The sequence below is a fragment of the Anoplolepis gracilipes genome, chromosome 6 (assembly GCF_047496725.1).
Source record: "Anoplolepis gracilipes chromosome 6, ASM4749672v1, whole genome shotgun sequence".
In the NCBI taxonomy this organism is placed as follows: domain Eukaryota; kingdom Metazoa; phylum Arthropoda; class Insecta; order Hymenoptera; family Formicidae; genus Anoplolepis; species Anoplolepis gracilipes.
In genome coordinates, this window is record NC_132975.1 from 7,452,501 (window position 1) to 7,475,098 (window position 22,598).

The 22,598-nt window shown below is 31.6% G+C and overlaps 1 protein-coding gene across 4 annotated transcripts in view; it reads right to left on the reverse strand.

The window, feature by feature from the left end:
- Gfrl (Glial cell line-derived neurotrophic family receptor-like) overlaps nt 1–22,598 on the reverse strand; it is a 278,745-nt gene that overhangs the window by 17,153 nt on the left and 238,994 nt on the right. For 3 of the 4 annotated variants that reach the window (XM_072894685.1, XM_072894687.1, XM_072894688.1), the window contains 9 exons: nt 18,655–18,760; nt 18,426–18,578; nt 15,825–15,962; nt 11,601–11,806; nt 8,437–8,733; nt 7,673–7,737; nt 6,802–7,006; nt 6,216–6,361; nt 5,580–5,708 (listed from right to left, as the gene is read on the reverse strand). In XM_072894685.1, coding sequence (XP_072750786.1) covers nt 5,580–5,708; nt 6,216–6,361; nt 6,802–7,006; nt 7,673–7,737; nt 8,437–8,733; nt 11,601–11,806; nt 15,825–15,962; nt 18,426–18,578; nt 18,655–18,760 — 1,445 coding nt within the window. The remainder of the gene's footprint in view (nt 1–5,579; nt 5,709–6,215; nt 6,362–6,801; nt 7,007–7,672; nt 7,738–8,436; nt 8,734–11,600; nt 11,807–15,824; nt 15,963–18,425; nt 18,579–18,654; nt 18,761–22,598) is intronic. The other variant, XM_072894686.1, reaches the window with a different exon arrangement.

Below are 22,598 nucleotides of genomic sequence, written 5' to 3' on the forward strand. Positions count from 1 at the left end.
GTTTTCAAAAAATGCCTCAAAAATATAATTTTATATATAAATATACTATTATTTCGTTACTATAAGATGCTTTAAATGATACACCGTAATCATTTTTAATTAAAAACATATTCTTTTAGAATATGTTCTTAATTAAATATTCAAGAATATTTAATTAAATATTTTAATAGTTTCTTTTTAATTAAATATTCGAGAATATTCTTCTAGAATATGTTACTGAATTTTTTCCATGCTTTAAGAATGATAATACTTGATAAAGATATTGTTAACTATAACTTATAGCTATTCATCACATTATCAATTTTAGTTAGTATATATAAATATTTTCCATTATTCCATTATTTCTTAGTAATGAAAAAGGATTAATAGTAGCAAACTAGCATAGGATAAGGTAGCTTTTCTCGAATCATCCCTTGCACGCTTCACGCGACAGGCGTTTCCTCACGATTTGTCCTTCAAAGCACTCGATTTCTCGCATGTCGTCGCGCACGGCGTCGTAAAAACTACCTTGTCTTTTTTGTTGCAATTTGTTACAGTCGCGAGAGGTGTTTAGCAATGACGTTGAACATGACCAACTGTCCCGTCAACTTAAGCTCAGATTCTAACGAGCACTAATTTTTCTCGATTCCTCTTTTAATGGCAATATGAAGGGTGGAAGCAACAACAAGAGCGTGAAAAAACGTGAAAAGAGGACTCTTACAATAGCATCAAAACAGCTTTCTAGAATTATTAGAGATTCTACAGACTTAAGTTTTCTATTTTTAGATTTTTAATTCTTTGTTTTCATGGTATTCATGAATAAGACTCTCTACATTTTAATTTTTCGACGTTCTCGGATGATTGCTTGTTGTACGAGCGATACGTGATGTTTATAAGAAGTTTTAACAAAAAAGAAATTATTTAAAGTTGATAAAATTTGCAAAATTTAGTAGAAAAAAAATAATATCTTTTTTTTGCAACATTATATATTACGTATTAAAATATGTGTATACACAAATATATTAATATTTCCTATTTATTTATTTAAAATGCATTTTCTGAAAAAAACGCGAAACTTGGGAAAATTTCTAATCTAAAGCTTTTATCACATAAAATCAAAATAAAGAATAGTAACAAGCATACTCGCGGAAACACCGAATGTAGCGACTGTCGTAAAGATGGTGGCGTTGAATTATTGTTAACCTCGTAAATGCAGTCCGGCAGCTGTCGTCGCGTTCGTCGCTGAATGCGACAAGGCATTCTGGTAAAATATGCGAATGCATAATTGAAAAACGACGCGGAACCTCGGGAAACCGTGGCTTTTTCGTTTCTCGAACTGCTGCAAGATGGGATTAAACTGCACCGTCACAGGGGTAAGCGCTGCACTGAATAAAGATCGTAGTGTCATTCGGTACCCAAGAGAATAATTCGTTAACTTCATTTATGATATTCACGAGATTTCGAAATCTATCTTTATACTGGTACACAATGTTACTTTTTTGGATTTCTAAACGATATAAAATAGGCAATATTGGAGCTTTTTAATTTAAAAATTCTCTTTCCGAAATAAAGAAAGAAATATGATATCATCTGCAATAGAGTGAATTAACTTTTTTAGTAAAAAAGACAAAATGTATTAATCAAATGCATGAATTATAAATACAGAATATAATACATTTTTAATAAACAATAGTTATTAACACAATAATATTTTTAGAGATTTAGAACAAAATTTTTTAACAAATTAATCGATAAAAATTGGCAAAAATAAAATTTAATCAATTTAACTATTTAGCAATTATCTGACAATTAAACATGATTTAAAAATGTATTTCAAAGCATTTTGTAGCTATTGTAATTAGTTAAATAAAATAATTGGCTGCACAGATTATAAAAGTTTAATATGATATAAAATCAAATCAAATTATCAAACAATTGAATAAGCACTAAAATATTCGAATAAAGTAAGCAAAAATAATGGTTCAAGCGATAGGAATTTAGCACAGCCCCAATTAAAGACAATCAATATTTTCTCTTTGATAGAAAGTACTCGATTGCATCTGGCTTATAAATGATTAGGTGATTCAAATAATGATTTAAATGACAAGTCGTAAAATTTCACACTACGAATCACGTAAATTCTATTCATTGGAAAAAAAAGAAAGAGTGAGAATGAGAATACGCAGGAGGGTGAAAAGTAAAAGATGAGGGAAAGTAAGACGAATGCCGACCCGACAAGAGAGAAACGAACGATTTCGAGTCACCGGCGCAAAGACGGCACCGTGGTCCTCCGCTATATTAGCAAAGTTTTATGACGTATGTAGCTGTGTGCAGTCACGCCGAGGGAAAATGCAAGTTCCGTATCCCTCGCTCTCTATGGTGCAGTCCGCCACCGTTACGAGCCTCATGGGTTTAGAGAGAGAAGGGAGATGATGTTTGGGACGGACCGACTGTCAGGGAAACTTATGTGAATCTGGAAATTTTTGGATACACCTCACGCGAATAGATCAATATGGTTCGGTATCTTTAAATGTCATTTTTTATAACTTAATAAAACACACTGTTAATCTTTCGCTATTTTAGGGAGAAATGCATAATACATTTGCACGAAATTAAATATTATACATATGTATATAATGTTTCATTGTATTATTAAAAATAGTTATTATTTACGACTAAATTTTTATCTTTCGACACGTTTAGGAGTAATTTAAAAAGATAATAGAAAAATTATATATTTACCTTTGCCAATAGAGAGTTCTTTGAATTCATATTATGATGAAATTGAAAAAAGAAAAAGCAAAATACATCTATTAAAATGATAACAGTCATCTTGCGAGATCAATAAGTTTAACTCACGATTCTTCAAACTTGCCTTTTTCTTCGCGATTGTTGCTTAGCGCGTTTCTCAATCTATTTATCTATATATCTATCGAACAGTCGTCCATTTCGTTCGGATCGAAATTCTCTATCTCTCCCACAGGCAACGGCAGAAACGAATTCCCGTAATTCTGTCAGACGTTCTCCGTCGAGTCGTTATTTAAAGCCATCCAACGGACATTCCATGAACGAAGTTATCAGCCACAAAATAACATCGATATTATTTGTAGTAAAATAGTAAAATAATTCTTTTTTTTTCATTTTATTTTAAAAATATGTTATTTGATTATTTAAATTAAATTTTTAAAATTATATACATATATTAAGTTCAAAAATTGGTAAAAATAAATTAGTGGTAGAACACTACATTTGTTTATTTTTTTTCCATTTTAATTAGGTTTGCGTTAATAATTAATAATTTTCGTGAATATTCTGTAAAGATACATATTAATATATTAAATATACATATTTACAAATTACATTAGCTCAAAATAGTTTTTCTACTGAAACCGTGATTACTATAAAATTCAGTGCTATAATTTATTTACGAGAAACTGGACAAATCAATTATGTACATCAAAAGCTAATCTAACACATTTCGAGATTCATGAATTTGACATTGTGCAAAAAGCAGTTTTAACCTTTTCAAATCTAAAATTAATAATTAATTTGTGAGTTCAAATAAACATTTGTCGTGTATATGTAATTTAATCTCAAAATTGAAAATAATATATCGAGCTAACTTTTTTTTATATAATGACTCTACTACGGAAAATTTTAGAGTGACTATACAAAAATTCATGAAAATAAAAATTTCAATTTTACTTCATTTTTAGTTTAACTCATACTAACAAAAATAACTTTATATTTTAAAACACTTTGCGCAATGTCAAATTCATGACTCGAAATGTATTAGATTCATTAACTTTTAACGTCGCTGATCCATCCAGTTCCTCCTTAAAATTTATTATAGTCGTGTTTCAAACATAGAAGATGGTGTTGAAAAATTCTTTCGCCAGTGTTTTCGGTGCAGCTTTTAAAAAATCGGAATGGTGTGTAATTTTCCGCCAATGTCGTTTTGTATCGATTGTGATGCATCTCTTCGACACCCTGTATGTCACTAAATGCACGTTGCTTTCTGCTCGCAGCACGCATTTTACGCAGTCGTACAGGTTCCCGGGGCGATTTCGAATCTGTGATCAAGCGCCGGTCCATTTGCAACTTGATGGAGGTATTCTGGATTCAAATTGGCGTGTGTTGTTCCGTTGACCGATCCATCCTTTTTCCGTGCAAATTTTTCGTGACGACAAAAATTCGCGATTATAAAAATCTCTTTCGCGTTGAATATTCATTACAAGCAACATTAATCGAAGGGGAGAATTCATTATTATTTTTGATGATTATGTTCAGTATGTGAATGAATATCACTAATTCCTTTGTTTGTTATTCTGTAGACAGTTATTGTAGTAAATTATTATGTCGAAATATTAAACTTTATATAAAAGCTATTTTAAATGTAAATTAAAACTTAAGATTTAAAATATATAATAATTTATTATTAATTATTAAAGATTTATTTTAGTCTCATAATTTTAAATTATTTTTAAAAATTTATAAAAACTTTTCATGTATATATTATGCTGAACTTCTTACTTGCTAAAAAATATCTTTTTTCTTAAGTTAATAATAATTTTCAATCAACCAATTAATGTTTTTTTTTTCTACAATCGGTTGTTTAATTTTGATTAATGAGCCGTTGAAATTTTTTAATCAATTGTTATAAATATTTGAATCGTGACACTGTGTACGTGAGCCGGCCATGAATCACAGAGTTTTAATTACCCTGCGTGCATTTTAAGCGAGCGCATTATGTGTTCCGGACACGCGTAAGACTGCATTATCGCGTGCAATAATCCTCTGGAGGGAGATCGATTGGCGATCTGTGCGCTCGCTCAAGATCTATCGCGGCGCGAAGGGTGAAATTTGGCAAGCGGATTAATCGCGATAATCCCTTTCGAGGGACGCCGAGATTTGCTTGGGGAAATTAAAACTTTTGCGAGAACACGTTATACATCGCCCTCTCGCACCGACTTCCTGTCGAGTGCACGCACACGCGTGCATTGAATCGCCGTCGTTCACGCGAAGCTTTTCTTGAACTGAAGGGCCGTTTCAGAATCTTCGCAAATCCTACAAACTTACCTTTATAGTCGTAATTTTGTCGATTCATGAATGATAAAATCACTTTGGTTTTAATTATAATTCTTCATAAACGCCAAAGAAAATATATGTGTTCAAATTAAAAATATTAAATTATATGATAAATAATAACTAAAAATTTACATTTATGTAAATTATAAGGAAATATATAAAACAAATAAAATATAAATCTTCGCTTAAATATAAATCTTTTTCTTAGTTAACTTTCAATGTACAAAAGCTGTAAGTTTCCAAAAGAACAGTGCATCGCGTTAAACTTAAATGTATCAAATGTAGACACAGAATCTAAAGAAGTATAAACGATAAAAAATTCTCGTATGTTTATTCAACCGTAGAAGAAAAAATAAATAATAAAATGTTTTTCTTTCTTGATAACACGCGCGTTTCCTTGTCTCGCGGTTTCTTGAAAATTGCATCCCCGTGGGCTTATCCAGCTCTCCCACCAAAGCTTTCAATTTTCGCGCATGCAGTGCGAAAAGGTCCATCTAGCAAGATTCGCTTACCTTGACACGTAGCAGGTGCTGCAGATTCTGAGCCTGGCTGCTATTTAAGGGTGGATTGTCGGTCCCGAGCCGTGCTACTGCAATCACATTTTCTCGGGTCGCGTTGTACAAGAAGAGCGTGCATACTGTCTGTAAATGGAAGACGTGAATTGGTCTCGATAGATAGGTAGCTAGGTGGATTGGCGCGTCATCCGCGTCGCGATGTACCGCGCAGCGGAATTTATTAAATTCCGCGCTGCCCGATTTACTTTTTAATCGACGCGCAGTTTGACGAGCCATTACATTTCTCATTGACATTTCTCATTATCGGAATTTCGCGCTCCGATCGGAGACGATGCGCATTAATTGCATTCTGGGAATTTTCCGAAGCCCTCTCTACCGGAGAGCCCGTTTTCCTCGACGCCGAGTAACATGAGATGTAATAAACTCGGAATAATCGACTGATTTTAGATTCTTTTCTGGGTCGTTGCATTCGTATGGCGGATTGTTCCAAAATAATCTTGATTTCAGAATTTTGGCGAGATTTCTGTACTAACAATAAGTCGTGATATTTCTCTCCAGTCTTTTTTAAAGAATGATAATTTTGAAGTGTCATCCAGCCAGAATTAATGGTCGCAGGAACATAACGCCTCTCACCTGATTATTGACTTCTTCTCTCATAAAATTGTCGAGAGATGATACCGCGTCCAGCACGGTTACATTGTTGTGCAGCTTCAATAAGGTCTCGTCTTTCTCGCTGTACCCCAGGAACATGAAAACCCCGTGCGGTATATTGTATGTGTCTGCGAAAATAATACAATACTAGTATTATACGGCACGAAGAGAAATCGTTCCCTTTGTCAGATTATACCAAAATCATTATATCTTATATCCCCTGCGGCTAGAATTTAGAAAAAAAGAGAGATTTTTATTAAGCGCTTTTTATATTTTATTTTATTTTTATTTTACGTATATAATATGAACTGCATAAAATAATTATTAAATATTTAATAATTAGGTTAAATAAAAAATAAAGCAAAATCAATATTAATTAATCTTAATTTAGCTAAATCTTGATTCCTTTTTAATTCATTTTTATGATAGAACAAAAATATATACGCTAAAGAATGTAATAATAATTTGATAATCAGGCTTGAGTTTTCTGAAGAGTTTAATGAAGGTGTCGCTCAAACAATTGACGTTTTATTCAACCGTATTAATTGCAAGAAAGATAATCACTCACCGGGCGACGGCCGCATGCATATGAAACCACCGCTATAGCAAAGGCAAGGACCTCGATGCGCCTGATAAGCCGGCGCTTCGTGGTTGTAGAAAGCGAAATCCGTCTTGCAGGGTGACGAATCGACGCAGATGGTGTTGCAGACAAGTTGCTCACCCTCGCTGCAGTGACAGAGTTCCGAGCATTCGGGCTCGTCCTCGCGATACAGCTACATAAATGCATGTGACACATTACAATTAATATCTATCACTGTGTGTGTGTGCATTTTTTAAAAGTATGTGCTAAAGATATAAAAAAGATGTATAATTTTTATGTTATTTAGTTTTGATATATAATCAGATATGGTGATTTTTTAATACTTTTGCGTGTTATATGAAAATTGCAACATTATATTTGCTTTACAATAATATTTTTTTTACTTATAAATTATAAATTATATATATAAAATTTATAATTATACATATATATAGTATATATATATACATGTATATACCATATATTTATTGGTAAATACCATATATTTATTGGTAAATATATCGAAACAATGTTTGTTAGAAGTATTGGAAAAATTAATAAATTGCGTACCTTGCGCGCGCGATAAAATATTTTAGTCTTATTATTATTAAAAATTTATAATATCTTTATAAAGTTTACAAAATTTTTCGTTGACGAAAAAGGTCAAAGAAATATAGCGATGCGTCAACATATGAGAAAAAATCGTGCTTGACTCGCTCGTTTATAGTAAAATTTTTCTAGCACACGACGACCACAAAACCCTCGTTTTCCTTTTATCTCGCGAACGTCGACCCTCGAGAGCGTGGTTTATATCACCAATGACGATCGCGAGAAATTTGCGAGATTGCTAGAGGCTTACCCTTTTGCCCTTGCCCTCCCTTATGTATTGGTGACTATGTTTCGGCCTTTGAACCACGCAGAAGCCTATAAGAAAAGAGTAACACAACAGTGAGAGAAGCCGTCTTTTCCGTCAGTTTGTTTTTCCAGTCTTTTATCAACTCCTTCTTCCATCGCATCTTATGCCCGGAGGCGATCTATCTAATTTGCTTTTCGATGCGGCAGACGAAAGAAATTAAAATTTTTTTTTAAGTTTCCGGTACGCGGAGTTTTATTTTAAAAAAAGAAAACATTCAGTTATGAATTTTAAAAACTGCGGATACATTTAAAAATCATAACTGTCAAAAAATAATTGTCAAACCGAGAGCTTCAAAATTTCAAGAATATATTAACAAAAACAATATTGAAGATTAGCATCAGAAAAGTGCCTGAATAGAATTTCTATTTTGCGATAAAATATTTAAAGACTTACAAAATTTTGTGATATATAAATTACATTTTTAGGATTAAATTTGTAACTATTAAAATCTCATTGTTAAGTGAAATCGCTATTATGTGAGATTTATATAGATGATTTTTAATATATCAATTATACATTATATATAGTGAATTTTTAAATTTAACTCTCGTAAAAATTATGTATTCTTCAATAGTGGTTTCTATAATCTCAAAAATCGATATCAACTTGAGAAGTAATTAATTAGTGATTAAAATTTGATAATAGAATGTAAAAAAGAGAATCTGATCAATTAATAATTAAAGGAAACTAATAATTTTTAGACTCACGTGGTGGCATCGTAGTGGTCGTAGTAGTAGTAGTGCTCGAAGTGGTGCTCATAGTAGTGGTTGTGATTTCCCAAGTTTCCACGGGTTCGGTGGTCGGCCACTTTGTCACTTCTGGTATTTGATTATCTTCCACTTGTTCGACCGCGGTAGTCGCCGTCATGCTCGCTGGTGATCTCATCGTCGTCGTCGTAGCGACGGCCGTCGTCGTCGTCGTCATTAGCATCGTCGTTGTTTTCGCTGTTGTCGTACGCGAATGATGCTGTTTCTTACGCGCGTGATAGTCTTTCTGTGATTCCACTGTAATTAATAACAATCGTAAGTATTCATGAAATAATGCGAGTTAAAAAAATAAAACTGATTACGACAGGATCGTAGAAAGAAAACAGGAATTTATTAATAACACGGACAACTTTTTAACGTGTGTCAACTTAAAGTTTACATTTCATTTATATTATATTTTTATTTGCAATTAATTCAAGTAAACTATAATCTCTTCGATTTTGGAGTTTATATATTGTTGGAATATATATTGTTTTCAAAATATTGAATTAATTAAATAAATTGAGAGATACATATAAGAACCATATAAATAATTCTTAATTCAAATTTTTTCAAATTTTTTCATCAGATTATTTCGTCATTACTTTTGTATAAAATCATTTATTTATTATAGCCTCTGCATCTTACAGCAATGGTTTATATTGAGAAAAATTCTTTCTGTCGTAACTTTTTTTTTCATTACAGTATTTCACGATGTAATAATCAGTACGAAAAACTGTCGACTCGAATCAGCATCGTTGCCTTGTGAAGTAACTTGAGCTTAATACTTTCTCTCTCATACATTCTCTCGCGCACCCCAGGAAACAGGACGTGTGGCCGCAAATAACAACCTCTAAGCAATATAAAGTGCCGAACGGAGAGCCTGTAAAATTGCAGTTGAATGTACACGTGTAGCCATCCGACGCGGAAGTATGAAAGTATCGGAAAAGTCGCGCGGTCCCGTATCGCCAGCGGCACAGCTGCTGCGAAATATTTCAGGTACTGAGGGGGGGACTCCAGGGTGATTACACTTTCAAGGGGCACCGTGCCGCGGCCTCTCCTCTCGCGGGACGCGTACAGCAATAATAGGGGAAACGTAAGATGCGCGTAATAATATTTTACGAAGTGCAGCAGCAACTTGCAACTTTTATTTTCGCGAAATAGATTATATTTATCAGAACATTTATAAAATCGCCACGAAATTCGGCAGCGATCTCTTTTTTTTCCTTTTTTTATAAAGAAATATCGTGTAAAATTGACTATAATGTACGTAAAAATATACTAATAATTATTTATAAACATATTATGTATACATATAAAATTTTTCAGATATATCGAATAAGCTAAATAAAATATGTATCACCAGAATCATAAGCATTTTAAAAGGACAAGTCCAGTGATGTGACGATCTCTAAATCTACGACAATCTTTACAGTTATACATCGTGATGCCACACGCAGAATTGCAATTACACTGGTCGAACAAACGACACAGGTTGGCCCTTATCGATCTTTCTTGACCCCGACGAGTTGTAAAGTACAATGAGCGCAATGGGCTGCATTCAGCCGGTAGATAAGTCATTTAGATACGAAGAAATAGAATCTCCTACTGCATTCTAGAAATACATCGCGTCGAGTGCATCGGCAGCTTTTCATGTAGTTCTGTCTGTTATGTGCTATTTATGCGCTGCAATGTTTGTATGTATAATGACTAATAACGAAAAAAACTAGCGCAGATAATTTCTCGCATAGTTTTCGCATCAATTTTATTATAATCTTCCAAGTATTAAATATTGAATATTTAAGAGCAAATTAGAAGTCAAATTAAACTCATTTTAAAATAATACATTAAAAGTAAAGTTAAAAGATAATATTTTATTAATAAATTCTTATATAATTTATATTTTTCCAATCTTTAATATTAGATAAGTTATTTACATCAAATTCAGCTTAAATTTAAATTCTATTAAAGTCAAATTTAAACTTAAAGAGAGAATACAGTTTAATGTTAATATAATAAGTTTATACAACTCCAAGTGATTTATTCTTTTATAAATAATAGATAACTATATAGATAGATATATAGGTATATAGATAGAAAATATTTATTTAACTTAAAGTTTACTTTAAGCCACGTATAATTGTAAAACTATATTAATACTTTTAGGGTTTGAAACTTTTTCGTGTCAAAAAAGTGAAGAATTTTTAAAATATTCTTATTATATTGTACTAATATTATACATTAATGTTAAAATTGATTTTTGTATCTTTTTAAATAGTATAAATCATGAAAATACTTTTCCACAAAATAAATAAATGTGAGATATGCTCATTGTCGCTCGTTGAAATGCCATTTTAATGAAGAATCGAATGCCGATATCGTCACGCGGTTTTTCACGCTGCTAAAAATCATGCTGTGAGATAAAACATTTGCAAAGATTAATTAAACTTTAAAACAATATACCGTCAGTCTGCATTAATTAACATTCCTGTACCGACCAGTATCCAATTATTTTTATTTACTTCCGATAACTCGATATATCGATTTAAGTTAATCTTCATGTTTTCGTAAAGAATTTGCACAAAATATTCTTATTTTTTACAAATAGTTTAATTATTTTAAAAAAATGATAGTTCTTTCTGTTATAATAATAAATTGAAAAGTATCAATTATAAATAATTATAAGTAATTAAATGTATATATATATATATATATATATATATATATATATATGTATATATATATATATATATATATATATGTATATACATTTTTTTTCATGGCAGATTTTATTTTTTAATTATTAAAGAAGATATTTAAAATGCAATAGATTATAAAAAAATTAATTTTATAACAACAAAAAATTATTGTGCAATATGTATAATAAAAATATTTGTAAAATCTTACATTTTGTTACATGTAATACGAAAAAGTTTTAAATATAAAAGTATTAGTAAATTTTTACAATTGTACTGATGTGGCTTAAAAGCAAAACTTTTTAAGTTAAATAAATGTTTCTATATCCATTATCTATAAAAGAATAGTAAATTGCTAAGCCTGATCTTTTAATACAAATTGCTATTGTAACCGGGACTGTAACGAATGCCTTAGAATTTGTCACTTACCTACGCAAGGATTCACCCAGAGAAGCCGCTGCCAGCCTAGGCAGCCGTAAAGCTGATTGATCTCAGTACCCTTACACGCGCAATTGGTGTGAAGATCTGTACCAAGGATACCCAGCATCGCTTTTCTGCATTCCGAGGTTGGCCCGGCGCATTTCTTCGTCACGCTGTCGACCGCGCAACTCTGTTCGTAATACTCCAACCTAAGCCTAAAAATTTAGAATATTGATCTTTATGATGAACGAAACTATAAACTATTTATAATCAACGAAATTTTGTCAACACCTTGTGTAAAAAGATATAATTGAAGATTTGGAAAAATTATCAAGGATTTACTTTTTGAGAAATAAATGAAAGAGTTAATAGTTAATACATTGCAAAATTAACATATTAATTATCATAGTCACAATTAACGCTGATACTGACATTAAACAAGATAAGATAAATTATTAAATTTAAAAAATTATTACATATTCTTTATCAATAGAGAAAACAAATTAATATAAATTAATATAATGCCATAAAATAAATTTATTTATTCTAAACACGGTAGGTTAATATTTATTTGAAAATCATTCATTCATAGGTATTGTATTAGAACATCAATGATTAGCTGTAATTACAAGTGACACTTTGACAAATTATTAAATGGAAAATTGATTTAATTGGCAAATTGATTGATTTTCTAGACAAATAATTAAATTTTGTTAGAAAAGTGTCTGAAAGTATATCTCTGATGTCAATCATTATTAAGTGGTATTCCAATAATTATTGGACGTATTTGGATAATTATTAATGACAAGTGACCGAGGGAATTAATGTTGGAATAATGTGTAATCGGTGGGTATATATTCTTGATAACCATAGGGACCATAGTTGATGTGATAATTGATCGATTTGTTTAAGCGTTACTCGGATCCAATAATCTAAGGTACTTTCAACACTAGGCAAACCGCATATAAATACACGGTTCACCTCACTGTTTGCTGCACGTGACTTGGCGCGAGGACACGTGTCCCTTGATACAGGTAGATATCGGCAATGAGTATATAAAGCATAAACTTTGTTTCTGTAGAAACGTTTCAACTAAAATATGTAATTTTTAATTGCGTAACAATAATTTGTGATACAGACTATTAAAACATACACGTTGAATGTAAAAAGATTATATTCTATTAATTAATATAATAAAATCAATATAATTCAAGTAAATCTTACATTATATTAGATTCTTAATCATAAATTAGTACATATTTTAATATATTTTGTATTAGATATTAATAAATTACGTTATGCACAAATTTCTGTAAATTAAAAATAAGTAAATAAAATAAAAATAAAATAATTCTGGTACCAATAAAACATAATCATTTAATATTAATAAAAACTTATAAAAATTATATATTAAATGTATTAATATAATTAAATAACTTAATTAATAATTAATACGTTAATCAATGTTTATTCAACCAAACATGCTGTGCATTATGTTAGTGATTATGATAATTTATCTATTGGAATTTTTCTAATTTATTTATTACAAAAACTATTATAATGAAAATGATAGACATATATAATATTTCAAGCAATATAAAAAGCTATTAAATGGAAACTATCGAGACACCTCGAAACGCGGGAATGCATCGAGGCACAAAGCGTGCATCAATGGCATGCAGCAATCGCTCGTTTCCGTGTCGTCTATAGATATCTCTAAATGGCAAAATTAAAAATGGATTCATTCGCCCTCGGCGATAAATCAATTAAAACGCCGATTCAAGCCGTGCGTGCGTGCGTCCATGCACGCATGTGCTAATTTAATCGATCGGCAAAGCGTACACACGATGCAACCCACGCGTTTGTACGTTTTCCTTTCGATTATTTTAATCCGTTACACTCGCTATTTTTTTTAACGTATTCATTAATGCAAAGTGCTTTACTCTCCAATATAATGTTTTAATTTTCGCTGTTTTATCTGATATTTTGTTTAATTAATATATTATTTAATAAAGATTAAAATAACAACATATCCAATTATCCTAATCAAACAAAATGACAATATGATAAATTCAATATTTGCAAACTGAAGACATTTTTAATAAGTTAAAATTGATCCAAATTTTATACGTAGTAAAATAAATATAAAAAAATTAAAATCTCTATGTTTATATCATCCTCAAACATTTTTATTAACAATATATTTTTTTGTTATTGCTTATACATATATACATACAATTATATTACTGCTTTAATATACTCATATATATATTTCAGATAGACAAGATATATTGAAACAAGAATTTAATCGATAAAAAATTCTCATTAAAATCAATTTACTGAATTCTGGACTACGTTTCTTTTTATTCCGAATAATAGCATTTATATCTCTAATAATATAATATCAATAAATTTGTGATAATTACTGTAGGTCCAACAAAGTGCAAATTTTCATAAAAAAAGGATAAATATATAATAAATATATACAATTCATTAGAGAATGCAAAAACGTTTATAAGATGAAAAATATCATTTAAAAAAAATAAAAATCATTATTAAATAAAAAAAGTATTAAATATAGGATTTTTTTCTGTATATATGAATATTTATTCCAAATAAAAAATCGATTATTTATCATATCTGCAATATTAAATAAGAATAATAAAATATATAGAAAAAATTCCAAAAGAATTATTGTAATAGAACATTTTAAATTTTAATCAATATCTAAAATTAACGTAACGGTTTGTGCTCGTAAAATTATTATTAATACTTAATTAAAATAATTAAAAATTAATATTTGAAATTAAATTTACAATAAGATTGCTTCAGATCACATGCAGTTTGCCGACAGTAAAGTGACCGAGAATTAGACAAGACATGAATAATTCATCGTCTCATTTTAGATATGTACTTGCTAAAACTAATATCAACAATTTGAATTAATTAATTCTAACTAATGCGTTATCCCTTCCTATCTCGTCTCCTTCTCTCTAAATTATAGTTTTAATTATAAATAATGTAAATAGGAAAAAAGGAAGAAAAAGTGAAGTAGAAAAAAGCAAATTTAATTAAGAATAATCGACATTGTGATGCCATTCTTATATATATATAGATATTTTTATCTCCTACTAAGCTTTATATTTTACAACCTTAATTTACAATAAAATTTTTTATGAATTCAAGATAGATTTTTTAACTAATTCACAGTATTGATATTTTTGGGACGATAAATGTTAATCATACGCTGTTACTATTCTATTCTTTCTTTATTTTTTGATTAATATTCATATACTACTTTACGTAGAAGCTAATGAACAGACTTCTTAGACCATTTTGCACGAGATGTTTAGCCCAAGTTGTTAAATTGCAATTTATCTTCCGTAAGAAGCTGCCGCTTTAAAAAATCAACTACTCTTCCTCGTATAAAAGAAAAAGATAAGTTTCTTTTTTCTCGTTTTCGCAGTTTTCCGCGAGATTCTTCGTGGCGAGCGAATATCGTCGTACGATGTAACAGGGACAAAATTGACACGTAAATAATAATGTCCAATTAGAACAGGACGCGATCTTATCTTGCTGAGTAAACCAAAGAAGCACCCGATTAAACATCGCAAACACGTCATCCCTTATTTTTTCTTGCGGTACCACCGGAACTTTTTCAATTTTAAAGTTAAATCGCGATTTAACAAGATTTATTCGTGCGCTAATGCAATATTTCCTTAGCCACGAGAACATTGGTCGGAGGACGAGTGAGACTGTGAGGGATAAAACGATGAGTCCTTCATTTTCTGCAACTCGAGTATGTGACAGTGTACATGAATGTCATTTTAAGTGAAGCCGCTTAAGCGCTGAGAAAACCATTTTACTCCATAGGAGATTTTTGTACCGCTTTGTACCTGATAAAACTTTTACATCCGCGATAAAACTGTTAAAAGATAAAATCCCGATATCAAATCTCATTACAATTTTTTTTTTAAATCTTTTTACTCTTAATTCTTTGTAATTATAACAGAAAATTCCATCTTGAGATTAGAATACTTTTTTTATTATTCATAATTATTAATCCTAGAATTAAAGAATGTATGTTATACATTAGTTTTAAGCGGCTACATTTTTTAAGATTTTTCTTTCACTTTTCGCTTGTGGGTGTGCACAATCCGTGGTGAATTATAAATTATTTATGGAAAAACATGCAATTTTTCTAAAACAAATGAATGTAATGTATTGTCTTACCTGCAGGCTCTATTCTCTTTGCAAGTTTCAGCTAGGCTGTGACACGTCGGCATTTCGGCACTGTCTATGCGCTGCGCACACATCGGGTGCATTTTTTCTTGCGCTACTATGCACTCGTCCTTTTTGTTATCCGTTTTCCTGCAACATAAAAGAAATATGATAAGACTTAAAAAAAAATTTAAATTTTTCAAAGTATACTGTATAGTCTAGAAAAAAGTACTCTGTTTACATTGCGATTGCAATATTACAAGATATTTAATAAATAGGAAATTTATTCAATAGGAAATAATCCATAATACACAAAAATAAAAAATTAAAAATTTTTTTATTATTAATTGTAAGTAATTACTTTGTCATTAAAAGGTAGCGTATTAAAAAGCGTATTAAATTTGTCATAAAAGGTTTAAAAAATCATATATAAATATTTATTATACATAACGTTTTCTTTTGTTTAGCTAAAACCATTTTTTGATTGTTTTTATCCTATGTCATATTGTAATATATGAGACAAGAACAACAAGATTGAAATTATTAATTCCTATTTTATATAATCCACTAATCTGGATCATAATTTAAGAGCTAGTGTTTACGAAAGTAATACTCTATCTCGAGATAATAATATCACAACAAAATTAAGGAATACTTGACAAAACGTAATTTGCACGTATTGTTTGGTGAATATTAAACAAACGCGTATTTATATTCAGCTGCTTTCTCTGTTTTGTCTTTCGATTCTTATTTTAAGACAGACGTTTGAACAAAAGGACGATTCGATGGAAAAGACGGCACAAAGATGCGGCGAATAAATATAAGACGCAAGGCAAGAGCGGAAAGTTTCCGCATTGTTTCGCGACCAAAGCCACTTAAAAGTTAAAGAAGCCTCGTTAAAAAGAACGAGCTTTCTCACAAGGATCTGATCTTCCCGCGCGAGAGGAATATTAGAACCGCCCTGAAGATTCCGTCAAAGTCATCATTGCGACATCTCAAAATCGCCCTCTCTCTCTCTCTCTCTCTCTCTCTCTCTCTCTAACAATGAGATCTTAGATTTTATAATTGATTACGGGCTCAATATTAGCTTTTAAAATTGGCTTGAAAAAAATTTATTTGATTTCTGCAAATTTTTTTCTCAAATTAACTATCAAGATTAATATTTTTATAAAAGAACTTGCAATAATCTTACGATAAGATTAAGTCGTACTAACAATTATTTTGTGCCGCGATTTGAATAAAGATTCTTATTTAATGCTTGAGAAAATAATTTCATAATTATAGAATCCCATTGTTTTTCTACTAATTTCCTCGACTCGGTTTTGTACTAAAGTCTTGATTTATCTTTGTAAGTGTAAATTTCTTTTCTCATGAGTTCTCTTCACATCAATTATATATTCGAAAAATGTAATTTGTTTTCCAATTTATAACAAAATTTTATTGCAAGTGTGTTAAAAATATTAGCATGCGACACATAAATAGAGAATTCTTCTTATTTAAAAATAAAATAACACCAATAAAGATAACAACTTGCTAATGTTTCTATCTTTTCATTGCGACTATATTGAAGAAAGTTTTCCTTTTATTCAGAGAAAAAAAAATGTTGAATAGACATATTTGTAACAAAATGCTGAGAAATTGTGGCTTATCATTATGCCGACGTAGTTCTAACTTTTCATAAAGCATAGAACAATGGATCGCTGCATTCATGCGCTCTTTATTACTTTTTCTAATTTATCCAGTCCTGTAATTTCATATTGTGCTTATCATTACTTTCATCCGAGCTCAACAGAATGCATAATGCACTGAGTTGCGTCAGCTATGCATCGAGATCATGATCTGGCATTTCTGTCAGTTAAACGCATTGCATATTTTCTTTCTCGGCATGTCGATCGGTTGCACGTAACCGGATGCAACTCCGGCATTGTGTATCGCGGGGCACGCATTGTTTCGCGTGGCCGAGGTCAAAGTTTCGGATTCAATTGCTCGATACGCCAGATTTCGGGAAATTTTTCAGCGCGGACGTGCGTGCATCAGGCGCGAATGTAATTAGAACGCGGGGTTAACACCGCGGTGCGTCCTTCGATTAATTCCCAATTAATTTACGATCGATCCCGATAGTTGATTTGTCGTTGATTCGCGCGCAGATGCGTCGCTTCCGCGCGTTACAATAATAATCCGTTATTAATTCACATCGCACCCCGCGCATTGTGTGTCGTGACAGTCGCTCGCGTAGCGCGGTGCGTTAATAATTTAACGCGACTTTCTCGCGACAATAGAAGTCCAATTAAACACTTAGCGCCGATAGAATACAAACCGTAAAGCGATCATCCTTCGAATTTAGGTTTTTTTCATGTCAAAATATTTTTTTGCTAAAAAACATACTGTTAGGGAAAAACATGAAACATGGAATTCTCGTGTTTTCCAAACGAATTGATTTGCAGCAACAAATAATGAATATAATCAAATAACGAAAAAGAGAGAAAAAGTAGATAATGTAAAAAGAGAAATGCATAAAGAGATACAAACAAAAAGTGGAATTAAAATAATATATAAAGAAAACAATGATAGCAATGGAGTTAAAGAAGAGATTGCCATATCTATTGGACTAACTTGCAGAGGCAGAAAGCGATTTCCACGGAATGTTTGTGATTTGCGGTCTTGTAGAAATGCTGCAACGCTTCCATGCACTCGTTCCTCGCGCACGTTGTCAAGTCGCAATGGTTCAGAACAGGCTGCAGCAGATTCTTGCATTCCGGATCATTTCTGCACAAAGAAAAGAGTTTCTTTTTTATGTAATTTATTCGATGTAATCGGCGTCGATATTAGAATTGAAACTTACTTGCAAGATGTATAAGCATGATGGCATGTGCTGGGCAAAATTAGTCTAATTGGCGGCTGAGGTGATTTGTCGTTGTCTGTAGGAGACGATAATATCACACCTGTTTCTGAAACAAAACAATTATGTCACCAAACGAAAAGTGTTAGATCATAAATTGAGGCTTAATTTTAATTCTTTTGCATGTAATGGATTGTGCATCTTTGAATAATGAAACAATAGTATAACATATTTTCTCATTTTACGAAAGAAAATAGAACTGCTCGCAAAAGCAGTTAATTTAAAATCCAATTATTGTGTCATAATATACCTCCTTTTACTGTTGGTCTATTATTATAAATCTTAAAAATAAAGATCTTAAAAGATTTTATATTTCTGTTAAGAAGGGTTAAGAGAAGGGCTTAATGTCTCCAAAAGAGAAATATAATAAATACAGTTGCACGATTCATCTCGATTCATAAGAGCGAATATATTGCCACGCGTTCACAAAGTATCTTACTTTAACTTTATATCGATCAAATATGCGTACGAAAATAACAAAATAAAATTTTCATTATAACGGGCGAAACTTTTCCAATTAGCGCCATGTTATGCAGTTGTATCCCAGGCGCGCGCGGCCGCATTTGATAAATTGTGAAAAGGATCGTTTATCATGAATACGTCTACTATTGTACGCGCACGATGTGAAGGTTCTTCCAGCATAAATTGAAACGCGAGCTTCTATCATCGATCGTAACATCGAGCGCAACACTTTTCCTCAAAAGAGATCGACATCGACGTAGTTAAATATGGTAGCCTGAGCTCTTCGTCTATTATATATGTAATGCACTGTTTACACTGCCACTAGGGAGAGACCCACTTTTCTCACCGGTAGACACGAATAAATGATAAATCATCAACGTCCGAGTGCATTGACGCGTTGCAGAGGAGAGCGATGAATATCGCCTCTCGGTTATTTTCGAGAACTCCGTGAATGTTCATGAATTCCAATTAGAATGAACAGTTAATTTCTCATTATCGTTTAAATGCAATGTTATTAAAATCCATAAAATTTTTGATTAAATTCAATTAAATCAAAAAATTGATCAAGCCAGATTATTCAGACCTTTTTGATGAATTTTCCCGATAAATTCCAAGAGAAGAAAAATCGATGTTTCGCGCTATAGAATATTCTCGCGATTGGAAACGTAACAATGAACCAGCGTGGAAATTGCAGATTCTGTAACAAACTAGAATCCAACAAGTAATTTTCATGGGAGGAGAAAAAGGATAGTTTTCATCCGATGACGAATGATTGCTATTAACCAACATCTCCTCTTCGATTGATGAACTCCGGTGACGGGGTTAATGACAGGGAAAGAAACGCCCGTATATATCAGAAAGAAAGAACGAAACTACCTTTTAAGACTGCATGGAGGGGGAAAAAAGAGTCTAGGATTCCCCATGAGAAGAGCCGCCCTATCAGATGACTGGCCATAAGTCAACCACCATGGCGAGCGTGGCTACGACGCACTTTATTAAGACAAACGAGCGGCCGCCAAACCCCTGGCAGCCCTTCGGAGGCCTTAATCGCACCCCTGAATCGTTTCTAGGTTGTATATACGTGTATTTGTTTCGACATACAGAAAGGAATACCGATTGCTGTTTAAAGTTTCAATAAAAGCGGTAGCCAAAGATAGATAATTTCTACAGTAAATTGCAATAGTATGATATAACGAAAATGTTATTCGAGTGTGAAAGCTGTTTAAAAAAAGTTATTCTAGTTTCTTATCAAATTATAAAAGTATAAAAATTAATAAATGTTAATTTTAAAATCGACCTTATTTTTTATCAATAGACTCTCTTGATATTTTTCAATAATTCGGATATATTCTATTATTAATAACGAGAATTTAAAGAAAAATTAAAAATATATGTGGTTTTGTATCCTTCTCTTTTTATTTGTATTGATTTAATAAAAGTCAAAAGGCCATATATCAGGCCACAGATAGGGAAGCCCGACAAGAATGAAATGTATTTCAAAGATTGTCAAAACGTAAATCGGAACACGCATCAAGAGTATTTCCGATAGAATATCGATATCACAAGTTCCAGATCTGTTGGGCGCGTTGCAGGAAGAAGAACAAGGGCAATTCCAAACCGATGGTAATTGAAACTCGTGTCGCACCAACTCCTCGAAATCGATGCCGAGAGCTCGCTTTTGCGCGCGGCGAGATATATCGCGGTTTCACGATCAGGTGAGGATCTCTTCGGTGACACAGGTGCGCGGATGCAGAAACTCGCTTGGCGAGTCATTAGACTCTCCAACGAACGAGATCATTTGCTCATGGAGAATGCAAACGGTTAAAACGTCGCGAGTAAAACACGTGCTCATCCTATGCTCAGCACTTAGACTAACGGTAGCAAATATAAAGTGCACTTTTCGTTTGTTAAGCGAGAGAAATCGGGTTTATCTCAAATAAAACATATCCTCGGTATTAAGTTCGAATATAACATTCTTCAACTGTACTAATTAATGATAAATTGTGTAAAATCACGTGTTAATACATCCTGAACTAAAAAAATTTGTTAAAAAAAGCGCGAAATAATGTAATGATGTTTGGTTCAACATAAATTTGATTAATACTATCTTTATATCAGTCATCTTGAAGCGAGAAAATTCGCACAAATGATTCTTACATCAACAAATTTGCGCGCGTATTCTATAGTTCTGTAAAATAGGTTAAAATGTCATAAGATGAGACGCAATCAGATATCACGTACGAACGATGAAATATGACAGGAAGCTGTCAGGATGCTTGAAATATCCAAACTAGATTGTAATTTATGCCCGACTTCATGTTCCTATGACTTCTATTAAATTTCACTTATTACGTCTAGAAATAACCGGAATTCTGAATGCATCTTTCAAACTCGTGGCTGCGATTTTTGTCGCGATGCACCGCGAAGTTGACGGGAATGCAAACCGTCGGTTAACGAAATTGCAAGTTTAACGTCAACGCTCAACGTGACTTGTCTGTTTGAATTGCATATTCAGCGCAGACATTAAACTGGCGAGAAGCATATACCGACGTTGCGCGATACTAACGATTGAATGCGGTTGTTAAAGAAGATCAAGATTCATAGTGTAATTCACTTTCTCACTCGTCGCAAGAAATTCAAAGTCAAATTCTTGTAGCCGTGAGTTTTAACGTTAAATTAATGAAATCGACTAAAATTCACAGTTAACTCCGGAAATAAATTTCGTCGAGCGTAAAATTTACCTCGATAATGTTATTCACATTTTAGCGGGCAATTCAACCATGTCGATTCTTTGAAAAATTCTCATTACATATGTATTTTTGATTTAAATATTTATATTTCGGGTATTAAACGTTTGATGTAAAAATTAAATCAAATAAAATTAAAGAGTTATCACTGTAATAAAGTTAAGATATCCTCTTTAAATTTGATTTAGTTCATATCATATTTTATTACATAGTATAATTAAACATACACTATTAAATTAAATAGTGTTATTTAAAATTTTATTAAATTTAATATATGAGTATATATACATACCAAATATATATATATACCAAATATTCAACAAAAGGAAAAAATCAAATAAAGATAGAAAAACTTCTCCCTATAATTTAAATTATATAATAATACTATTAATTTGACAGTTTTTTTTTTTAATAAAGCGGTTTTATATGTACGAGTCTAACAAATTTAATATAATTTTAATATAATAAAAAGAGAAAATATCCAATTCGTGAAATGTGACAATTAATGAAGAAGCGAGCGAAACGTGCTAATTAATTATTAGTCTACTACTGTACAGTACAGCCTCGGTTTTATATCGATTATATCGATTATTTATATATTTGAAACCGCAATGAATATCTGTAATTGATCGGCCAACCGAGTAATTAGCGCAGCTGTAATTGAGAGAAAATCGCTTT